The sequence below is a fragment of the Hyperoodon ampullatus genome (assembly GCF_949752795.1).
Source record: "Hyperoodon ampullatus genome assembly, chromosome: 1".
NCBI classification, from domain to species: domain Eukaryota; kingdom Metazoa; phylum Chordata; class Mammalia; order Artiodactyla; family Ziphiidae; genus Hyperoodon; species Hyperoodon ampullatus.
The window spans coordinates 143,344,016-143,369,121 of record NC_136914.1 but is presented as its reverse complement, the minus strand read 5'-3'; the positions used below and the strand labels follow the sequence as shown (position 1 = coordinate 143,369,121).

At 36.3% G+C, this 25,106-nt stretch overlaps 1 protein-coding gene across 2 annotated transcripts in view; it reads left to right on the top strand.

Annotated features, from left to right (window-relative positions):
* The window catches only part of AFG2A (AFG2 AAA ATPase homolog A), a gene marked incomplete at both ends in the record, with an annotated part of 340,106 nt that overhangs the window by 14,958 nt on the left and 300,042 nt on the right, over nt 1–25,106 (top strand). For both annotated transcript variants that reach the window (XM_079716599.1, XM_079716598.1), the window contains 2 exons: nt 686–809; nt 3,239–3,494. In XM_079716599.1, coding sequence (XP_079572725.1) covers nt 686–809; nt 3,239–3,494 — 380 coding nt within the window. The remainder of the gene's footprint in view (nt 1–685; nt 810–3,238; nt 3,495–25,106) is intronic.

The window sequence follows — 25,106 nt, the reverse complement described above, 5'->3', positions numbered from 1 at the left end:
ACAGGCTCCGGATGCGCAGGCTCAGCGGCCATGGCTCACGGGCCTAGCTGCTCCGCGGCATGTGGGATCTTCCTGGACCGGGACACGAACCCGTGTCCCCTGCATCGGCAGGTGGACTCTCAACCACTGCGCCACCAGGGAAGCCCTGTTGTCACTATTAATTTGTTACTGGAAGTTGAGACTTCCTCTTAGGAGAGAATTTACATCTTTGTATGGGAGAATTGGTCATCTTGAAAGTTGTTTTTTTAGTAGATTTTTTAAAAAGAGCATTTCTACTTTCTATCCCTTGGAACTTTAAACCGTCTCCAAGGAATAGCATCACTGGCCTCAGCTTCTGAATTGATCCAGGCATAGCAATTTAGTGAGCATTAGTGGGCAAGTTCTGTCTGGGCATAGACTGTCATCTCATGAGCAATACGTGTTCTCAGTACTCTGCTTTTTGTTGAGGGCAGATCTACTAGAATGTGATATTGGTGAGTTAATAATTTAGGCTAGAATTAATCTAAGATTTTTCAGCTTAACATCTTATTGCTTTTGTCTTTAATATTATTAATTAAGTCCTAAATTTGATGCATTGCATTTCAGTCAAAAAATTAAAACAATTTCAATTTTTTAACTGCAGTGCAACATATCATTTAAAAATTAAATATATATTAGAGAATTCATTTTACTTGTTTATTTTTAGGCACCCATCAATTATTTTTATTGATGAGCTGGATGCACTCTGCCCTAAAAGAGAAGGGGCTCAGAATGAAGTGGAGAAAAGAGTTGTAGCTTCACTCTTAACACTGATGGATGGTATTGGTTCAGTAAGTACAGCACCAGTATTGATTTCTGTAGGAGGGGCTATTTTCTTAATAATATGCATGTAGTGGCAAAAACTGTCAAATATGTCTGAGTTTTTTGGATACTCTAGGGTAAGGAAGAAATATTAGCTGTAAAAGCTAGAGGAAAGACCCATAAAATAATTTTCTTCATGATTTCTTAGTAACAGCTAGGACAGTATAACCTGGCATATTTTTCTAGCATATAAAATTATATACAATGATAGATTTATAATAAATGGTATTAACCTAAAAACCTGAAGCCCAAGTCAGTAAGGAAAATTTAGCAATTAAATTTAAGGGGAATTTGCTAAGAAATTTCATGAGTAAGTCTTATTACTCTTGTAAAAATTGATTCTTTGGGGGCTCTAAGTTGGGCAAGTGAAAGGACAGGAAGTGAGAATAATGGGAAATGTGTTTGTACAACATTTAAAAAGAATTTACTCATGTTACCAGATTCTTTAATAGTGCATACAGTCTTATATTAATAAAAACTATATGCTGATTATGAAAGGGAGATCCATAGGACTAATAGGGAAGAGGAATGAAGAAAAATTCTCTCAGACTCCTGTTAGGCATTTATCAGAATACACTTCTTATACAAGATTGTAAATAACTCATATTTTTAGAATCATAATATGTCAGAACCAAAAGAAATTTTAGAAATCATGGAGTCCCTAGTCTTTTGCACATTGAAAAACTGGACAATTCGAACTTTTTGGTTTTACTGACTATTGGTAGAAACTGAACATGTGAAAATGATGGGAACATTTGGTATTGTCTCTATTGGTTGCTAACCTGTGTTACAATTTTAAGAGTAACATAAGAGAAGGGTTGTAACCTGCAGGGAGCTGGATTACCATCTGGTTCTCAGTCTTAGGGCACTACCTAGGTGCGATCATAATGTCCCAGGTTCAGTCCTGAACTTAGAGAGCTGGAGGATTCAGTGTTGTTAGTATGTTGGAGATAGTGGAGCTCTGAGGATAGATCCATAATAACAACACTCACAAGAGACTGATATATAAACTGGGACACCAGTTTGTCCATTTATGATAAGAAGTATAATTATTATCAACTATACTTCAATGAAAAGAGTTTTAAAAAAGAAAAAGAAAAGTATAATTATTAAGCTGACCAAATACTTTGTTTATGAACGGCTCTCTTTTCATCCTGAAGAAAAATACGTGTGGAGAGCTGTATTACAATTAGAATGGACTTTGGTGAGTAGGAAATCAGGAGGCTCTGTGTTGGAGGATCTTAATTACTATGTCATTGCTACCTCTTTCTCTGCCACTGGGATAGACGTGCTGTGAACTGATGTTCTTGCCTTTGGGCAGGACTGGGAGCATGTGACACTGATGTTTTAGCCTGAAAATGTTTAAGGGCCTGTATTTTTGTCTTCTAAACTCATAATTCATAGCTTCACTGTAATCCGTGCACTTCCTGTTGGCACATCCAGTATAGTTGATTAGGTTTGAGTTTTCTTACTTCAAATCACATTCCAGTTAAGCTTGTCTCTGTGAGATTACACTTGGGTCCTCTGAGTAGAATGTTGGCTAATTTCTACAGGTGGCTCATCGTGAACACAGTTCTTTATAATTTGTTGTTCCAAATTTTATTCTCAGAGTAAAAATCCGTATGTATTCAAGGGTATCTGATACTTGAATGTTGGTTATATTGTTGTGTGTATTTTCAGGAATTTGAATATTTATCAAAACAAAATAGAAACAGTGTGAATGTGAGGAAGATTTCCTAGACAACTGCGTAATAGAGCCTTGTTCTGTTTGAAACGTGTAGGTCATAATCTTTGCTTTCAAGTAGGGAAAAGGACAACTTAAAACAATTAAACAAATTAAAACTATATGGTATAGGGTATATATGTTGTTATTCATGAGAATTGTGTAGTTAAGATGCTAGAAGTGGGAGAGACATCACTTACAGTAGATAGAGAGTTAAGTATTGGAAAACTTTCTAGGTAAGGGAGAATTTAGACTGAGCTTTGGGAAATATGGGATGAATGACAAAATTTGAGAAATAAGGGATAGGACTTAGCAGCCTGGACAGTTAGATCTATCCTTGTCTATATAGCGAGTGCATAATTTTTTTATTTTTTTACTTTTAGAAGAATATGTGTGTGTGTGTGTGTGTGTGTGTGTGTGTGTGTATATTTGTGTGTGTGTGTGTGTGTGTGTGTGGTATGCGGGCCTCTCACTGCTGTGGCCTCTCCCGTTGCGGAGCACAGGCTCCGGATGCGCAGGCTCAGCGGCCATGGCTCACGGGCCCAGCCGCTCCGCGGCATGTGGGATTTTCCCGGACCGGGGCATGAACCCATGTCTCCTGCATTGGCAGGCAGACTCTCAACCACTGCGCCACCAGGGAAGCCCCTGTAATATATTTTAATTTTGTTTTGTTAGGAAGGAAGTGAAGGACAGGTGTTGGTTCTTGGGGCCACAAATCGCCCCCATGCTTTGGATGCTGCACTCCGAAGACCTGGACGGTTTGATAAAGAAATTGAGATTGGCGTTCCGAATGCACAAGACCGGCTAGATATCCTCCAGAAACTGCTTCGAAGAGTGCCCCATTTGCTCACTGAAGCTGAATTGCTACAGCTGGCAAATAATGCTCATGGATACGTTGGAGCAGACTTGAAAGCGTTGTGTAATGAAGCAGGTGAGAGTGATTTGCTGTAGTGATTCTGTACTGATGGATTTAATAACTGGTTTATTTACAAACTGATAATTTATATCTCACTTATTTCCTAATGGAAATAGCTAATTTTTTCTAATCATAAAATATATGTTTTATGAAAAAAATATGGATAATTCAGAAAACTATAAAAATGAAATAAGAATCACTCTTAATCCCTCTACCTAAAAATAAAAATATACACATAAAAAAGGATGTACTTGGCATATACAAGCAGTAAATAAATATTAACTGCTGTTAATATGACTTAATAATTTCAAATTTTCAGGTATTTAACTGATCTTCTGTTTCCCCTAATCTAGCAATGAATCAGATTTTGAGAAGGTAATTTTTAAAAAGATTAGTCTTAAAATTAAAGTGTCCAGTAGGGAAAATATGTAGTTTTGTGTATACTGTCTTAAATACTAGTGTATGTTGTGTTATGCAGTGGTGTTCTCTAACTTTATATAGAAGAATAAAGCTTAAGAACAGCGTGCTAAAATTTTTGCAAGAGATTTTTCTAAAGAGGCAGGGGTGTATAGTAGAAAATAGATTTTGAGTAGAAAATACCTTTAAAATCAGGCTTGTGGTCTTGGGCGAGTTCTTTGCCTTATCTGAGCCTTAGTTTTTTCCATTTGTAAATTGAGGGGGTTGTGGTAGATGATACTTAAGTGCCTTTGTACATATGACACTCCTTGGATATAAGGGAGAAGAAGAAAGAAATGGAAAAAAAGAAGGGAAGAAAGAAAGGGGGGAGGGAAGAAGGATAGGAAGGGTAGGATGAACTAGAACATAACAAGGAAGTACCCAAGTTAGGCACTAAACCTGGCCTGGCCTCATTAGCTACTTTCATACACCTGGCTTTTCCACTCTTCATTGCCTTCTCTTTTGTGCCTGTTTGTCTGAATGATTTAAACTTAGGTGGTTAGTCACGGCTTTCTCCCACAGTGTTCTTAGAAATAATGCTACAAAGCAGACTAATGCTGATTGTGAAGTTAACTGCATTTTCTCATTGAAACAGTCTGACTAAGGACTTGATTAACTTATACATTTGGTTAATAGTGTGACTCAGAAGGAAAGATAAAACAACTCAAACTCTATAAGCATTAAAAATAGTAGAATTTTGCTCCAAATGCTATAGAATGGGCATATCTCACTTATTGGATATACAAGGGCACCCCTAATGTGTGCATTGAGCATAAGAAGAAAAAACTCAGCTATATAGTAAATTTGAACTACGTGTTCTCCTAGTTCTAGATAAAAAGAATTGAACATTTAATGTTACCTTCTAACTAAATTCAAATTTAGAGGAGTTATTAGGGGAAGAGTTGAATGGCTCTTAGTCTTTTAAAATGACTGCCTAGGGAAGTTTGAACTGCTGTGCCCCCCCTTTTTTTTTTAACATAGTAAGTATCCTTGGACAAGTAGAAGCAGTCACAATTATTACACTGACCTTAGATTACACACAAATTTAGAATCATATTTTTTACAAAAAGAGTCATGGTAAAATTTTAATATTTAGAGACAATATGCTCAGTAAGTATTTGAGAAATGTATGTGAAAACTGGGAGACATAATGAGATGTAATTACCACTCCACTCCTCTTGGTAGAGTAATAAAAATATTTATTCACTTCAGAGTTGAGTTTAGTTTTGTCTTTAAACCCCTGTTGAGCTTCATCCCCTCCTGGCCTTTCTTGCCTTTAGAAATCCCTGCTCTGTGCTAAGGAAACAACTCCGAGTGGTTATGTAGCAATAGACAAGGTAGTGTTCTGTGGTGCCTTAAATAACTGCTGCTATTTTTTTGAACATTTCCAGTCAATTTTTGGCTTCCCACTGACAAGATTTCTCAGCTATGGTTCTGACTGTGGACTTTAAATACATCTTGCTTAAAACCAGTGCTTTTTGGGCTTCCCTGGTGGCGCAGTGGTTGAGAGTCCGCCTGCCGATGCAAGGGGACATGGATTCATGCCGCGGTCCAGGAAGATCCCACATGCCGCGGAGTGGCTGGGCCCGTGAGCCCGTGAGCCATGGCCACTGAGCCTGCGCGTCCGGAGCCTGTGCTCTGCAACGGGAGAGGCCACAGCATTGAGAGGCCCGTGTACCGCAAAAAAAAAAAAACAAAAAAAACCCCAGTGCTTTTTAGGAGGCATTTTCATTGTTCACCAGTTGTGCTGTGTTTAAGTGGACAGCTTGAGAATTCCTACTGGCTTATCTGGGAAGTAAGTCACCTTGACCTCCAAATTTGTGAGGAAAGTGAGAGACTCCAGCTCCAAGAGATGTATTCCTGAGTACACAAGTTAATTCTGTCTCTTATTCTTTTCTGCAGAATTCAGATTCATTTCACATGTTCTCAATTCCAGACAGATCACTTGGAGTTGAGGTTCTCAGATTTTATCGTGCATCAGAATCACCTGGCGAACTTGGTAAACTATAGATGGCTGGCTGTGCCCTATTCCCAGAGTTTCTGATTCAGTAGGTCTGGGCTGGTACCTGTGAATTCCTAACATGTTCCCAGCTAATGCTGATGCTGATGCTGCTGGTGTGGGGACCACACTTTGAGAGCCACTGACATAGGTCACTGGTTCTTTTTTTTTTTTTAAGGTAGGAACCCCTGTTTTTGTTTTTTAACTTTTTAAGTATTTATTTTATTTATTTTTGGCTGTGTTGGGTCTTAGTTGAATCACACGGGATCTTCCTTGTGGCGCACGGGCTCCAGAGCACCTGGGCTCTCTAGTTGAGGCGCACTGGCTCAGTAGTTGAGGCACCTGGGCTTAGTTGCCCTGCCCATGTGGGATCTTAGTTTCCCGACCAGGGTTCAAACCTGCGTCCCCTGCAACAGAAGGCGGATTCTTAACCACTGGACCACCAGGGAATTCCCAGGTCATTGGTTCTTAAAACCTCATTATGCCTCAGGTTCACCTGGGAAGCCATGCATGCTCCCATGCAGGTGCGCGCGCACGCGCGCGCGCACACACACACACACACACACTCTCTCTCTCTCTCTCTCTCTCTCTCTCTCTCTCTCTCTCTCTCTCTCTCTCTCTCACTCACTTTCCATACTTAATTGAATAAAGAAGGTGGGGAACTGGAATCAGTATTTATAATGTTTTCCAAGTGATTTGAAGTAGCCAGTCTCGTACTTCCCTGTGAACAGGAAGTGTATCATTAATTTAGGCCAGTGGTTCTCCTGCTTTAAACCTGTATAAGAATCACTTGTAGAGCTTGTTAAAACACAATTCTGGGCTGCATGCTACTGGTTTAGTAGGTCCAGCTGGGGTACAATAATTTGCATTTCTATCAAGTTACACGTGATAATCAGTGCTGCTGGTCCAAGGGCTACACTTTGAGAACCACTGATCTAGGCCAACCAGCTCTCCGATTTTTGGACATTCTCTGTAACTGATTTAAATAACTGCATTAAGTTTAGGTAATGTAATTCTGACTCTCTCACTGATAGTGTTGAGTTTCTTCCTAGAGTTTTTATGTGATAGTAATGTACTATTCTAAACTACTGTATCATTTTAGTCTCTGACTGTAGGAGAAAATGAGTGTCCAGGTTTGTCTTGCAGGTATATGTAATGGTTCTAAATAAAACTTTAAAATGAAAAATAATTCTGAAAGATAGAAAGCCACAATTAAGGAAATAGTTAAGGATTAACAATTAAGAATACAAGTAAAAATGTAGACGTGTTTTTCTTAGAACATTTACTTGCTTATGATTTGTGGATATGTATGTTCTTTGAGCTTTTTGTGTGTTGGCTGTCTGGTGGTTTTCCTTTTTCCTGGACTGCCTTCTAGTTGGGGAAGCTCTGCCATTTTTAATAAAAATGGTGCACAGGTGTCTAGTAATTACATACATTGAAGTGATTCAGAATTTCATGAAACCTAAGTGAACTATGTTACTGATTGTTTTGTTAATCTTAAGGTTATTGTTTGTGGGTTATTAATACAAAAGATCAAAATCCTTGTAGTATATATGTTTGTGCATTCTCTTCCAGAGGATGGAAGGTTTGCAATCTATTCCAGAGTTTGTAAAGGTGATGCTGTGTCTTTTGCAGTGTGATTACTCTCAACTTTTCTAACCTTTTATTCTGGTGTTACTGAATATTTTCCGTATTTTTAAACTTTGTCTCCATAACAAATAAGAAAGTTGGAAATACTACTGTAGTATTGCTTTCAACAATTGGATCTCTTATTATCTGAGCAGATATAATGTTTAATGTTGAGGGTTGGGTGTGAAACTGATTTTCGAATGTTATGTTTTCTTTATAATTAATTTTTGAGCTAGAGTGTGGTTTGATAAGTCGTGACTTGTCCAAAAGCCTAATGTTTTGTAGCTCACCTTTTTAAGCAAAGAGCAGCTGCATTTTGAAATGTTTTATCTCAAGCAGACAAGCTGTTTATAAGCTCAACTCTGACACATCCTGACATTTGATGTCTATGTTTTTATCCCTCCTGGGATTAGGCTGCCTTTCTAATTAATTAGTTGCATAACCTTTTATTCCCTCAAAATTTATAATGTTTTAAATTAACAACGTAGATAAGCATACCACACTTTTTTAGAAAACATGAAATGTTAATTATGCAGTGGAGACATGAATTATATAAACTCTGCTGAATGTTAGAAGATGCTTAGCAACAGTGTTTTCCAAATGCAGGGATTTATTATAAACTTATCCTTCTAAGGCTGCCTGTGCCATTTCAGGAGAGTGAATATAAATAGAGCTTGGTTTCTTCAAGAAGAGGACTCGGTCATTTTGTTAACAGTGGAAGGAAGCATTTGCTTCACATCTCTAAGAATTTATCTTTAGCATCCTTGTTGATTACACATCATTTCAACATGTTCATACCAAATGCTTGGGCCTTGATAAGATACCATCACAGAACAGGAAGAATTAAAACTCTTATTTAAACAATGATTTTGTCATTATTACACTTACGTAGGTCTAGTAAAAATACTGAATCTAATTATTATAACATAACTTCTTGTGAAATGGAAAATGTTATCTGTCTTGTAGCAGCGTTCTCAGATATTTATAGCTGTTAGTCCTTCCTCCCACCCTTCACTAGCTTATTTGAACAGGAATTTATGGAGGATCTCCTATGTACAGTCCAGTTCTTAAGAAAGGTTCTTTTTCTAACATTTTCTACCATTTTTGAATTCTGCCAATGTTATTTTCTAAGTTAGAATTAAAATGTTGATTCTGTAAAAATTCAATATTTTTAAATAAGGTCCAGGGAAATAGTAGGATTTTGTGGAAAGCTTATGGTGAGCTCTAGTTTCAAATGCTAGCACTACCCCTTATCAGCTGAGAGTCACTGGGCAAGCCATTTAACCTCTTGAACTCTTTCCTCACCTGCTAAATAGGGATAACTTTTTTTTTTTTGGATAACATTTTTAAAAGAGTTCTTATGAGGTTTAGAAGTATAGCCTGACAGCAGTGTTCATGGTTTATACAGGCCCTTGGTAAGTGTCACTTTCTCTCTTTTTAAAAAAAATTTTTTCATATTTTATGTGTATTTATGCACTTCTCTGGTAGGTGCTTATTTGAATTTTGACAGTATTCCTGATTTTATGAAGTATTTGGTTACTCTAGTACAAGTGGTATCAGGGAAGTCTAGCAGAATCCTTTACCTTGCTAGGGTAGTGACTTTTACTGAATCTGGATCGGTAAAAGTCTTGCCCATCAATAGAAATATGCAGACTAGAGATAGATATGGCTTATTTTGGGGGTGCCTCCCTGACAGATTTTCTTGCTGAATGTGAGAGCTCTCCTGTCATACATAGTCAGAGTTACAGTCTCTTCCCTCCCCTACCCACGTCATCCCACATGTGAGTCCACTGTAGCCCTGCAGTAGAGCAACAAAATTAAATTGATGTATGTATCACGATTATCACTCTAATTAATGCATTTTATAAGGGATCATATCTTTATTCATTATTGTAGGTGGATAAATAGGCAGTAATTATGCAATATAATATCACACAGCAATGAATTTTCCCCTCTGTTTTGTAATTCTGAAATATAGTTATATTTGTGATGTTAGGATTTTTCCTACTGCATAAACATTATGGATATTATATGAGAAGTAGAATTTTTTTTGGTCAGTGAATTGGGTATCTTAATGTTAGTTCTGCTGTTCATTTGAAATGACTGGAGCTGAGTGGTTTGTTTCAGAAAAACAAGTGGTAGTTTTGATTCTGTTTAAGCTCTAAGTGATATATCCTATGTACTTCACTAGTGGAAAATTTTCTGAGTTGCCTTGCCAAGGCTATAAAAGTAGAAAACCTAAGGAAAGGTTTTCTTTCTAATTAAAAAAAAAAAATCAGTCTTTCTAAAAGAAAGTTACTTCTAAGAGTTATTCTTGATTCCTTTTTTTGTTACTCTTTATCAAATCCTGTCGCTCTATTTTCAAAATTTATTCAGAGTTTCAGCTTTAAAAAATTTTTTTAACTATTTTTCGTTGCTCTTGTCTGGACTGTTGTGATGTCTTCTTCCTGCCCACTCTGTCCTCCACCTTCTACCCCTCTTTATTGTTTACATTGTCTAAGCTGCAGGATTTTGAATTGCAGGTTTTGGAGATGAGAGTCTTGGTTAGATCTCTGTTTTAGTGAGTTGGCACCAGTTAGATTATGACTGAAGCCATTGAAATGAATGAAGTCACTTAGAATGAACAGAGTTCATTTGTTCGTTCATTTATTGAGCCAGGCACTGCACTTGGTGCTGGGATTACCTCAGCGAATAAGAGAGACTTGGACTTTCTCCTCTTAGAGCTCAAGATGCACAGAGAAGTGCAGCAGTGTAACAGGTAAAATTATAATATGTTGTGTTGTATTTGTGAAGGATCAGGGAGGTTTTAGCCTGCTACTGAGGAAAGAAGGGATCCTGGGGAATACCACCATTCAAAGGTTGAATTGTTAGGAAAAATCTGGTATAGGAGACTGAGGAGTGGCTAGAGAGGTGGGAAGAGAACCCCAAAAAAGTGGTGACTCAAATGAGGGAAGATTCAGGGAGGAAGTAATTAGAAATAATATATTATTAGTTACCACTAATTGAGTACTTACAATGTGTCATCCATTGTTTGAAGTGCCTTCACACATGTTAATGATTTCTTACAGCATTCCTTATATGGTTATCTTCATTTTATAGGTGAAGAAACTTAGGTCAGAGAGGTTATGGAACTTCATCAAGATCACACAGGAAATAAATAGTGGGGCCAGGATCGACAGTATAGAGACCACAGTGACATCAAGTGCTTAGTACTAGGTGGTCACGAGGGCCTTGGAAGAGAGTAGTTCTAGTAGATCGCAATAAATTGAGGGGTGATTGAAAGTTGAAGGAACAGAGATAGTGACTGTGAATTATTTTTTCAGTTTTAATGGTGTGTTATTTAGAGTTTTTGTACCTTCCGAAAAGGACAAATATAGTTGGCCTGCCCCCCAACTCCCCAAGTCAAAATCATATCAGACTATATTCCTTCATTATTTTCCTGGTTCCTCTCCTCTTACCTGGACCTTGCTCTAGACCACCAAGCCATAGATCTTCAACCTCTGTTGACATAAGAATTGTGCTGTAAGCAAACTATCCTTTTTGTTCCTAACGCTGCATTTTTTTTTTTTTTTTTTGCGGTACGCGGGCCTCTCACTGTCGTGGCCTCTCCCGTTGCGGAGCACAGGCTCCGGACGCGCAGGCTCAACGGCCATGGCTCATGGGCCTAGCCGCTCCGCGGCATGTGGGATCCTCCCGGACTGGGGCACGAACCTGTGTCCCCTGCATCGGCAGGCGGACTCTCAACCACTGGGCCACCAGGGAAGCCCCTAACTCTGCAGTTTAATAGGGTTGGTAAGCCAGGTAATAAATAATTTGATATTAAAATTTTGAAACTAAGCTGTATTTTTAGGAAAGTTTGTTAAAACCTGGGACTGGTGAAGTGAATTAATTCTGTCGTTTTAGAACTAGAAGACCCTATCAGAAATCATTTAGTACATTCCCTTATTTCACAGATGAGTACAGACTGTGTGATTCATCCAAGCTTAAGCAGTTAGTGAAGTCTTGGCCCAAGATTCAGGTCTTGACACCAGGGTGCTTTCCATAGTGCTATTACTTTTAAAAGCAATTTTTTAAAGTGATAGGGGATTCGTAATAGACCTGGCTTCTGCAGTCAGTCTAAGTTATACCAATCATTTGTAATATAAATAATTCAAGAACCACAATACCCTCTTTGAGAGTATTCTGTTTAATTTCTTTTCTATGAATAAGGAGTGAGAAATGGAACTCTCTCAGTGATATATCAAGTAATACTTATCACCTTGTCTATACTTAATACTGAGTTGAGGGAGAGTAAAGACTCCAGATAAAACATTTCTGGAATTCTGATATTTTGAGGAAAGTATATTTTAAAAAGAGAGACTTAGATTTTTATAGTTGCTTTCAGTCTTCATTTGCCTGAATATACTATTCAGAAATTTTATGCCTAACTTCTGCAATTCAAGTCTGAGATCCAGATGCCCATGTTTCATGTTACTTCTTTATATAATTGTCTGTAGGGTAGATAATAATTCTAAAAAACATTATTACTCCTGTGATGAATTTTAGTTTCTAAGGAAGGGACTTAATTGCATGCTCAAAAAATAGCATCATTATTTAGCAAGCATTAAGTCTAAAATTGTAGGATGCCATATGCGTGGATCAAGATGTTTGTTGATTGAATATGGAGCAGATGGTCTTGAAGAGCATGAATTTAGAGTAATTGCTCTTGTCTAGAAGTGATTATATCTGGATAGTGATGTGGGGCTTGAGGAGAACATGTCATATACCGGAAAGAATGTGTTGGCATTAGGCTTGCCTGGGGCATTTTGCCTTTTGTTCTCTTCATTGCAACTTGTTTCCCATTTCAAAACTTTTGAGATCATTAGAACATAAAATAATGAAAGCAAAATGACACATTTAATTAGCTACACCTGTTTTTTTGTTTCAAAGCTGTGTTTCTTAACATAGTTGTATTGCTTCTGTTTTTGTTTACATTTTTAAAATTAAACTTAGTAATGAAAGGAAATGTTATAGATTGCCTGCCCTAAGCTGTATTCCTTGATGATGTACCTGTGTCCATTTGCTCCTCTAGTTAATTGTTTACTTCTGGTTTATAAAAATATGTGTATTTTTAAAAATTTAATTTATTGCCATAGATTCTAGTATGGCCTCCTGAGGAATGGTGATGTCCAATAATTTAAGCTTAGCATCACAGAATTTTCTGCACACGGCTTCATTCCCAATGGGCTGGAAACAACCTGGGGTTGTGTTTTGTTTGGGAGTTGTTTGGCCAGGGCCTTTTGAACAGTAGTGTCCCAATGAAGTACTAGATACTATTTATGTAAGAATGAGCTTTTCTTTTTTTTAACAATAATATCCTTTCAGAAACTTCTAACTACTTTGTAACTGCATGACTTAACCTGGTGACAAAAGCAGTTATTAAAAAGACTACCTTTTCCAAAAAAATAAAAATAAAAAAATAAAGCTGAAAATAATTCAGAGAAAATACTGATATATTTTAATCTTTCCATTTAATAAATGACATAACTGATGGCCAGAGGAGCTAAGTTTTATATGTCAAGTGACATCTGAGCTAGTGGCAGATCTAGGACCATGGAGGGTTGTTTGCATTAATATGATAGCTCCAAGGGTCTTTAACTTTGTAAGCTCTGATATACATTTAATTCATATAAATTCTGTTTCAACTTATGTTATTTTCAAGAATAGCATTTGTATAAAATACAGTACCTCTGTACAGCATCTAGAATCATAGAACCTCATATTGAGAAAGAATCTGAAGGGCTTTGGTAGGAATTTCCAGTATCCTTGTTATGTTTTTACAGCTTTTGCAAATCTTTAATTTTCCTTATTTTCTTTTTCCCTTTCTGACAGTCTGCCATACTTCATCTTCTCACATATCTACAAATGAATAGAGATGGATTTAGGTTTATTTAAAACATGTTCTTTCATATTTCTAAGAGTGAACTCTTTAAGGACAGAGATTTTGTCTTTTACTGTTCTTCAGGGATGCATAATCTCTGAAGTGTTATGCTCATTCTTGTCCCTAGGCCTTTATATATGCTGTTCCCTCTGCCTTGAATACTCCGCTGCCTCTTTGGCCTTAATTCCCATATTAGCAGTTTAACATCAACTCATTTTTCAGGTCTAACTAATTTAGGTTGTATACACGTTTTAGTCTCTCTTCATTTGTGAAATAAAGGAATATACTAAATGCTTTCTGTGAGGGTTATCTAACTCTAAACTGTCACTAATCCTACTAAACTGAGTTAGATGTCCCTGACATGTGTTTTTGTGCCACTTTGTTCTTTCCATGTCATAATACTTGGCACAGTATATAATAATAACTTGTTATCATATGTCTTCTCTATTAGACTATTAGCACTATGAGAGGTTTATCTGCCTTCTTGCTCTTCTGTACTCTAGAAAAAGAGCTCAGTACATTGTTGAATGAATTAACTATGTCTAGGAGTTTCTAAGTGAATCTTTTGAATGAACGTATAGAACTAATGTTGAAGAAGAGTACCTGTGAAAGAGTAACTTATAGTCAATGAATATCTCTTCTCAGTGGCTTCATGACATGATATTTTATTTTACTATTTGCTTTGCTTTAATATGAATTGTACTGAATTGGCAAGTAAATAACACAGTTACAGAATAGTGATTCTCTCATTGAGAACTATTCTGTAAAAAATAATTGCAGATTCATTAACATAGGGAATGCTCTTGTCTCTCCTCAAGTCCTGTTCTTTTCTCCCTTGTTTATAGTGGCTTTGTTTATAGGTTTTTTTCCCTTTCACTTCATTTTTTATGTATTCTATTTTTTAATAAACTTCTTTCTGAAATATATATAGAAAAGTGTAAAAACTATAAGGTCCATGCATTTTCCAAAGTGAATACACTCATGTGACCACATGAGTGTATTTATATATGTAACCAGATATAAAGCATTATTAGTGCCCTAGAACTTCCATCAGATTCTCTCCCAGCCACTACTCTTCATCTCAGCACAAAAGGCAACCATTCTTTCTGGCTTCTAACACCGTAGATTAGTTCAGCCTGTTTTGTGCTGTCTTCTTTCTCTCATATTATGGTTTGAGAGCTTCATCATTTTATTCTGTTGTAGCATTAGTTCATTTTTATTGCTATATTTTATTGTATAAATATTGTGAGTAATGATGCCATCAGTATTCTTGCACATTTTTTTTGGTGCACAGATGTAGACATTTCTGTTTGCTTTATATCTAGGGGTGGAATTTTCAGGTTATAGAATATGTGTGTGAGTTGTTAGTAAATACTGCCAAAAGTTTTCTGTGGTGATTGCTTCAATTTCCTCTTCCACTAGTAATGTGTGAAAATTCCGGTTTCTTCTCATTCTTGCCAGAATTTGGTGGGTTTTTAACAGTATTTCATTGTGTTTTTATTTCTCTGAAGACTGAGTTGAATACTTTTTTATATATGTATTGCCCATTTAGATATCCTCCTTTGTGACATGCCTATTCAGATATCTGTTCAATTTTTCTATTGTGTTGCTTTTCATTCTTTTTTTTTTTTTTTTTTTTGCGGCACGCGGGCCTCTCACTGCTGTGGCCTCTCCCGTTGCAGAGCACAGGCTCCGGACACGCAGGCTCAGCGGCCATGGCTCACGGGCCCAGCCGCTCTGCGGCATGTAGGATTTTCCCGGACCAGGGCACAAACCTGTGTCCCCTGCATCGGCAGGCGGACTCTCAACCACTGCGCCACCAGGGAAGCCCTATTATGTTGCTTTTAAAAAAATAATTACTCTCTTTACAGTGTCTTTGAGGAATAGAAGTTTGTAACCATATACATTTATTATAACATATAAATATAATGAACCAAGTTATCACCATTTTTCTTTATGGATAGTGATTTTTTAATCATGTTTAAGAAATCTGTGTAAATTCCACAATTGTGAATATTTTATTTTATATTACCTTCTTTCATTTAAAGATGCTTTATTATCTTTCCTTTTACATTACTATCTATAATTATTTCACTTTTTTCCATGTAGATAATGAGTTGTACCAGCACTAGTTAATGAAATGACCATTCTTCTTGCTCTGCAGCGTTAACCTTTGTCACAAATCAAGAGTTTCGGTTTGTTCTGAATTCTCTGTTCTGTTTCATTGATCTCTTTATCCTTGTGCAAAATACTGAAATATCTTTAATCACTTAAGCCTTCTGGAAAGACTTAATTTCTGGAGGGTAAGTGCACCTTTTTTCTTCTTCCTCAAGATTGTCTTGACTATTCTTGGGCCTTTGCATTTGCTTAGAACTTTAAAAATCAACTTGCTAGACTCCCTCCCCTCCAAGACAAAACAAAATTGGATTTAGATTGGAATTATTAAATCTCTTGATCAATTTAGGGAGAATTAGAAAGTTAATATCTACAAGTTATCTACCATGTGGTAGATCCCTTCATTTATTTTAGGTCTTTAATTTCTCTCAGAGTTTTATAGTTTTAAGTGAAGAAGTCTTGCATAATGTTCATTAGATTTATTCTAAGGTATTTAGGTTTTTTTAATGAAGTTATAAATGGCATCTTGTAAAGTTTCACTTTAATTGTGTTTGTTGGTATCTGGAAAAACTAAACTCTTATGTATTGACTTTGTGTCTACCTACCTTGCTAAATTCACTTATTAATTTTAATAGTGTGTATGGAAATTGGTTGAGTTTTTATGTATGTAGTCATGTTAAAGTTTTCTGTGTATACAATCTGCAAATAATGACAGTTTTCATTCCTTTTAACCTCTACACTTCTTTTCTTGCCTTGTTGTAGTGGTTAGGATCTTTAACAAAGTATTTAATAGAAGTGGTAACAGTACTTATCCTTATCTCATTCTTGATCCTAGGGAGAAAATTTTTAACCTTTTACTATTAGGCATTATATTTGCTCTTTGTTTTTTTGTAGCTAATATGATAGAGTAACAAAATTTCCATCTGTTCCTAGTTTTTATAATTAATGATATTGATTTTTATGATGTTCCTTTTCTGGGTCTATTGAGATAATCATATTCTCTTCTTTATTCTATTAATGTGGAACATGATGTTGATTGATTTTCAAATGTTAAGCTAACTTTACATTCTTGGAATATAGCCATCTTGTCATGGCATATATCCTTTATTTACATATTGATATTTTTGCTGATGTTTAGGATATTTGCACCTATGTTCAGGAGAGATATCAGTCTGCAGTTTTCTTGTAATGTCCTTTTAAGATTTGAGGAACAGGGTTATGCTGGCCTCATGAATCAAGTCGGGAATTATCCTGGCCTCTTTTTCTCTGCAAGAGTTTTTGTAAGCTTAGTGTTATATTCATACTTAACTACTTTGTAACATTAACCAATGAAGCCATCTACGTTTAGAATTTTCTTTGTGGGAAAGGTTTTAATTACATAATGAATTTAATAGCTATTGGAATATTCAGTTATGTACTTTGTGTATTAGTTTTGATAAGCTTTTTACCCCCCCCTAGAAATTGGTTCATTTCATCTAAATTTTTGAGTTATTTGGTATAAGGTTATTCCTGATATCCTCTTATTATCTTTTCAATGGCCTGTGGGTTCTGTAGTGTAGACCATCAGTAATCATTTTTGCTTTCTGATATTGGTAATGTGTGTCTTTTCTCACATTTCCCTGATTCGTCTTGCCAGAGATTTATCTCTATTAGCCTTTTCAGAAAATAAACCTTTGGCTTTATTGATTTGTTTTTTTAATTGCACATTTGTTTTCCATTTCATTAATTTCTGTTCCTATCTTCATTATTTCTTTCCCACTGTTTTGTTTTGTTTATTTGTTTTTGGTTTATTTTATTCTTTGTTTTATGAGATGAGCACCTCATTGACTTTCACCCTTTATTCTTCCCTAATATGTGCATTATGCCTGTCATTGTCCCTTTAAGTACAGCTTTAGTAGCATCCCACCAATTTTCATGTTATATTTTCATTATTATTCAGTTAAAAAAATTAACAATTTTCATTGGATATTTTTTTGACTATGAATTATTTGGAAATGTATTGGTTAATTTCCAAATATTTGTATTTTTGGTATCTTTTTGTTACTGATTTTGCTGTTAAGTCTCTTGTAGTCAGAGAACATAAACATTATGATTTCAATCCTTGAAATTTGTGGAGAGTTGCTTTGTGTCCCACCCTGTGGTCAGTTTTGGTACTCCTTCCAGGTACCCTTGAAAGCATGGATATTTTACTATTTTGGATAGTTATTGTTTTGTATATATGCCAATTAAGATAGGTGAGTTAATTTTGTTTTTATAACTTCTACATATATATATTTTTGTTTGTTTGTTTGTTTTTGTTACCGAGGGAAGTGTGTTAAAATCTGCAAGTAAGGCTGCAGATTTGTCTGTTTCTCCTTTTAGTTCTGCTTAGTTTTGCTGTTTATACTTTGAGCCTTTGTTACTAGGCATGTATTAGAATTTTATGTATTCTTGGTGAATGGACCTTTTATCATCCTGAAATGTCTAGTAATACCTCTTAAAGTCTATTTGATAGTAGATATAGATACACTATTTTCCTTTTACATGCATGGTATCCTTTTTCTATTTTACTTTCAACCTTTCTGTATTTTTATATTTCAGAATATGACTCTTGTAAACAGCACAAATTTGGGTTTTATTTTTTTCATTTATCTGATGCTGTCAATCTTTTAATTCAAGTACATGATACGTTTATATTTAGGGTAATATCTTAAATACTTAGTTTTAATTTACCTTCTATTTGTCCCACTTGTATGTTTTTTTCATCTTTTTTACTGTCTTCTCTTGGAATAGTCAAGTATTTTTGTTACTTCCTCATCTTCTGGTTATCTTTTTAGTTATGTATTTTACTCATCTTTTAGTATTTATCTTACATACTACAATATGTCTCCTTGGCTTACTAGAGACTAATGCAAGAAAAGTGCAAACAGTTTGGGAACACTTTGATTCTCTTTACTGCAAAAACACTATTATTAGTGTTTTATTCAATTATTTATTATTTATTCATTTATATTTGTATACATATTTGGTGGTCCCTGTAACAAACCACTAAGTTTGATGCCCCACTAGGAGTCATCACAGGACTCAGCATATAGTTGTATTCATGGCCTTGATTTATTTCAATGAAATGATACCAAGCAGAAGCAGCCCAAGGCACATAGTGCAAAGTGTGGGGAAAAAAATAGGCATAAGCTTCCAAGAGTCCTCTCCCTGTGGAGTCACACAGGACATTTTAAAAATCCTCCAGCAATGAAGTGTGACAACATGTATGCAATGTTGTCTACCAGAAATGATCATTAGAGACCCAGCACTAGGGATCTACACAATGGGCCAATTTTCCTATTATTCATTTACCAGCTACTAAATAGCCTGTCCTTTCCTCATTGATTTATGATATATTATCGTAAATTTATCAGATATTAATATTATACATGTATGGATTATCTCTGAACTCTATTCTGTCCTAGTGTGGTCTGTCTAGTCTTATAACTTTTAAACACATTTTTAATACTATTAATTATATCTTAATATCCAGTAAGGTAAATCTTATTTATTTGCATTACTGTTGACTTAGTTATGTATAGACCTTTATTCCACAGTATATTTTTAGGGAAAGTTTATTCTAATTTAACAAAAATATACAACTGACATTTTGACTGCGGTCACATTTACAATATATAGATTATTTTGAATATAATCGATATTTTTTTCGTATTGTCATCCCATTCAAGAACATGGGATGTCTCCCTGTGTTCATATTTTCCTCTTTATTAGAATTGTCTCCATAGAGGTGTTATGTTTTTGGTTTGGAAAATTCCTATATACTTTATTATTTTTGTCATTGTTGTGAATGGTATCTTTTTTTCTTACTATATTTTAAAATTGCTTTTCTTGGTGTGGAAAAAGCTTATATTGATTATTTTTTGCAGGTTGTCTACCCTGCTTACCTCTTATAATTCTAGTAGTTTTCTTTTTTTTTTTTTTTTTTTTCGCTTTTCTGGGTAAATGATTGTCATATGCAAATAATGGCAGTTCTATTTCTTTCCATCGTTTTGGCTCTTTCTCAGTCTCATTTTTTGTATTCTTAATTGCCAGGGACTCTACAATTGAATTATCCAGTAGTAGTGATATTGGTGTCCTTGTCTTGCTGACAGTTTTGAAGAGACTGCATATAAAGTTTTTTCATCAAGTGTAATATTTGCTAAAGATTTCTGGAATGTAATCTTAAATACACTTTGCTAAGAGTATTTTGAATTATTTTTATCATTATAAATGGATGTTGAATCTTATCAAATATTTTTTCTGCATTAGTAAAAATAGTTATATAATCTCAATAATGTGGGGAGTTAGGTTTTTTGATGAACTGGCCTTTCATTTCTGAGATAAACTCTATTTGATTGTGAAATATAATTTTTAATGCACTGTTAGATTTAGTCAGCTAATATTTTATTTAGAACTTTTGTCCCATGTCCGTAAGTGAAAGGCATTTTTTTTCTTGGTCATATTTGGTTTTGGAGTCAAGGTTATATTAGCCTCTTAAAATGTTTGGGTAGTTTTGCTCTCACTTATAAAAACCTCAGTCTGGGGGACTTCCCTGGTGGTGCAGTGGTTAAGAATCCTCCTGCCAATGCAGGGGACACGGGTTCGATCCCTGGTGCGGGAAGATCCCACATGCTGTGGAGCAGCTAAGCCTGTGTGCTACAACTACTGAGCCTGTGCTCTAGAGCCCGCGAGCCACAGGTACTGAAGCCCGCACACCTAGAGCCTGTGCTCTGCAACAAGAGAAACCACTGCAATGAGAAGACCGTGCACCGCAACAAAGAGTAGCCCCCGCTCGCCACAACTAGGGAAAGTCCTGCGTGCAGCAGTGAAGACCCAATGCGGCGAAAAATATAAATAACTAAATAAAATAAATTTATTAAAAAACAAACACCTCAGTCTGCATATAATGGGAATAAAGGATATTTCTTAAAAATTCCATAGGATTGTTACTTGTGTCATGATCCAGTTAGGAGATAGAACCTCTACCACTCATTTTTGTAGAGAGAATTTACTATAAAGAATTCATAACAAATTATAAAATTACTAACTGAGAAGCTACTATCACCTGTAAGGCTGGGGAAACAAAGGAAAGAGGTTGGGATTTCTAAAATCTAGAACTCAGACCTCTGAAGACCTACCTGATATTTTGAAGGCTGGCTCAGACCTCTGAGAAAGTGGCACTGGTAGGTTGGTGCTGATGTCTCTTAGGGGTTGCTAGAGTGGTGGTCACAGGAATAGCAGACAGACAGGAAGCCCACAGAAGTAAAGAGTCCTTTCTCTCCCCTTCATCTGCAGTCTCTCTAGAGCTTTGCTCTAGCATTGGCAAAGCCTACCATGGAGCCAAAGTGTAGTTTGCAGAGTCTCAGCCCTAAGTATCACAAAGCCAAGTTTAGAAGTATGGTTTTGGAGCTGAAAGTCAATAATTTAATAACTGGTACAACTGAAAACTAAGTTACATAATGCTCATATAATCTCTGTGTGAGCTGCAAAAGAAATTATATAAGGAACTAAATGTTAAGAATAGAATGGTAGTAAAAACTCTGTTTTAGATTTTATCTAAGAGGGAACTATAACAAAAACAGTTATCAGGAAACAGGAAGGGTTAAAAATAAATGCATTCAACTCAGATAGTTGGAAAAGAGCAACACAGTAAACCCAAACATGAAAGAAATTTAAAATGTTAAGGGTAGAGTCAATAGACTTGAGAACAAAACAAAGTTTAAAATAATCTCATTCTTTGACAAGATTTTTAAGATTATGAAGTCAGACCAAGGTCCATTCAAGAGGCAGAACCACACTAGTGGAAGTTTTTGGTGAAAGAGAAAAGTAGAGGCAAATAAAATATAGAATGGAGGAAATAATGACATGGTAGAGATCAAAAAAACAAATGTTCATTCTGGCTGTTAAAAAACTTTGTCTGCGGAAGAATAATGTGGAGATCTATGTCACTGGCTTACCTATTAATTTCCTTGCAGCCTCATGATTAACTTTACTTTGATTAACTATACTTAAACATGTATGTTAACATTTTTAGTATAACCATTAAAATAATAGAGAGTGTATAACTTTAAAACTAGAAGGCAAAATGGAATGTGAAAAGCACAAAAGATTGAGTCTCAAAGAAAGCAAGAAAAGGAAGTGGTAAGGATTAGAATAATTTTAATGCAAAACTCACTCCTGAAGATAAGGATGACTACTGTATATTGATAAAACATTCAGTTCACTGGGAAGCTATAACTGTTTTAAATCTGATGTACTTGACAGGGTAGCTTTGAAACATATAAAACAAAAAATTTCTGTAACTACACAGAGAAATGAACAGAACGACCATTTTAGTGAGTTTTAACACATCTCTGTCAGTCGTTGAGGATAGAGAAGGTTTGAAGAACACTATCAACAAACTTGATCTAATGGATATGTATTTGGAACACTGAACCAACAACATATATACATATTGAAACAGGTTGAGAATGTTTATGAATTTGCCATTCGAAAAATTCATTTCATACAAACCTTGTTCTCTAAGTTAAATTCAGTCAAAAAACCTTCACAGTTTGGAAATTAGAATATTTTAAATAAATTATTGGTTGAACTGTAATATGCAAATAAAAAACTATTTGGAATTGAATGATCAAAATCTGTGGTATGTGGCTAAAGCAATTCTAACAGGGAAATTTACAACCTGAAATTCTTTTTTCTTTTTCTTTTTTTTTTTTGCGATAGGCGGGCCTGTCACTGTGGTGGCCTCTCCCGTTGCGGAGCACAGGCTCCGGACGTGCAGGCTCAGCGGCCATGGCTCACGGGCCCAGCCGCTCCGCGGCATGTGGGATCTTCCCAGACCGGGGCATGAACCTGTGTCCCCTGCATCGGCAGGCGGACTCTCAACCACTGTGCCACCAGGGAAGCCCCTGAAATTTTTATGTTAGAAATGAAGAAAGGTTGAGAAATAAAAAGCTGTGCATTATTATTAAAAAAATAATAAACCCCCCAAAACAGAAAGATTTAATCAAGATTAGACAGAAATGAATGGAAGAAGAAAAGAATTACGAGAAATAAGTAGAATGCTTTTATGTGCTATTCCATCCTGATTGCCCTCCCCTCTCTGCTACCTCTGCGTGGGTATCGTGAGCTCTGGAGTTATCACAGCCTCTGCTCAGCTTCTCTTGTTGATTCCAGTACTTCATTAGAAGCTCTTCTTGGGCAGATCTTTTACTTTATTTAAAGAATAGTCCTCGGCTTTATTGGCGAGGGGAGGCAAAACTATTCCTGCAGCTTTTCTCTAGGTCCCAACTATTTAGAACATGGTGATTTCCACTACTCTGTCTTCCAGTTTGCTGATGCATTCCTCTGTATCATGTAATCTACTGTTGATTCCTTCTAGCATATCTTTTATTTTAGTTGTTGTATTCTTTTTTTTTGAAGTATAGTTGATTTATAATACAGTGTTGTGTTAATTTCAGGTGTATAACATAATGATTCAGTATTTTTGCAGTTTATGGTCCATTATAGGTTATTATAAGATAATGGGTGTACTTTCCTGTGCTGTATAGTAAATCATTGTTGCTTATCTATTTTGTATATAGTGGTTTGTATCTGTTAAGCCCATACCCCTAATTTGTCCCACCCCACTTGCCTCTCCCCTTTGGTAACCACAGGTTTGTTTTCTGTGTCTAAGTCTCATTTTGTTTTGTTTATACATTCATTTGTATTATTTTTTAGATTCCATATGTAAGTGATGTCATATAGTATTTGTCTCTTTCTGTCTGAGTTGTTTCACTATGCATAATATTCTCTAGGTCCATCCACGTTGATGCAAATGGCAGTATTTCATTCTTTTTTATGGTGGAATAATATTCCTATGTTTGTGTGTGTATGTGTGTTTGTGTGAGTGTGTGTGTACATATATATTCTTTGATTTTTATGAGCTGTTTGTATATATGGATTTTATCAGTTATTCTTTTTTACAAATTTATTTTATTTAGTTATTTTTGGCTGCATTGGGTCTTCGTTGCTGCGTGCAGGCTTTCTCTAGTTGTGGCGAGCGGGTACTACTCTTCATTGTGGTGCACGGGCTTCTTGTTGCGGTGGCTTCTCTTGTTGTGGAGCACCAGCTCTAGACATGCGGGCTTCAGTAGTCGTGGCACGCAGGCTCAGTAGTTGTGGCTCGCGGGCTCTAGAACGCAGGTTCAGTAGTTGTAGCTCACAGGCCTGGTTGCTCTGCGGCATGTGGGATCCTTTCAGACCAGGGATCAAACTTGTGTCCCCTGCATTAGCAGGTGGATTCTTAACCACTGCGTCACCAGGGGAGTCCCCAGTTATTGTATTCTTTACCTTTGTTTTCTTCAGTATATTTTCTCTCTGTTAAAATTTTCACTGTGTTCATCCATTCCGTGTTCGCTGAACATCTTTACGATTATTACCTTGAACTCTCTACTGAGTAGCGTGCTTATCTCCCCTTTGTTTAGTCCTTTTTCCGAGTCATTTTTCTGAGTCCTTTGTCTTGTTCCTTTATTTGGAACATATTCCTCTGTCTCCTCATTTTGCAGATTTTGCTGTGTTTTTTTTTTCTGTGTTGGGTAGGTCAGTTATGTTGGCTGATTTTGGAGAAGTGGCCTTTTGTGGGTGACGTTCTATGGGGCCCAGCAGCACACTCCCCTCTGGTCACTAGAGCTATATGCTCTAGGGCAGCAGTCCCCAACCTTTTTGGCACCAGGGACTGGTTTCTTGGAAGATAATTTTTTCACGTGTGGTAGCAGGGATGGATGGTTCAGGCGGTAATGCGAGTGATGGGGAGCAGCAGATGAAGTTTTGGTCGCTCGCCCGGTACTCACCTCCTGCTCTGCAGCCTGGTTCCTAACAGTCCCCAGCCTGGGGGTTGGGGACCCTGGTCACTCTAGGGTGTAAGTTGTGAGCCCTACATGAGCTGCATGGGTCCTTCTGTTTTGGTGAGGCTGACTGCTATTGGCGCTCGCAGAAGACACAGTTTTGTTTTTTTTTAATCAAAGTATAGTTGATTTACAGTGTTGTGTTAATTTCTGCTGTACAGCAAAGTGATTCAGTTATACATATATATATACACTTTTTAAAAAATATTCTTTTCCATTATGGTTTATCATAGGATATTGAACATAGTTCTCTGTGCCATACAATAGGACTTTGCTACTTATCCATTCCATATACAGTAAGGCCCCTACATACGAATGAGTACCATTCCGAGAGCCCGTTCGTAAGTCTAACAAAGTTAGTCTAGGTACCCAACTAACACATAGTACTGTACTGTAATAGATTTATAATACTTTTCATACAAATAATACATAAAAAACAAACACAAAAAATAAAACATTTTTAATCTTATAGCACAGTACCTTGAAAAGTACAGTAGTACAGTACAACAGCTGGCATACAGGGGCTGGCATCGAGTGAACAGGCAAGAAGAGTTACTGACTGGAGGAGGAAGAGGAGGTGGGAAATGGCAGAGCTGAAGGAT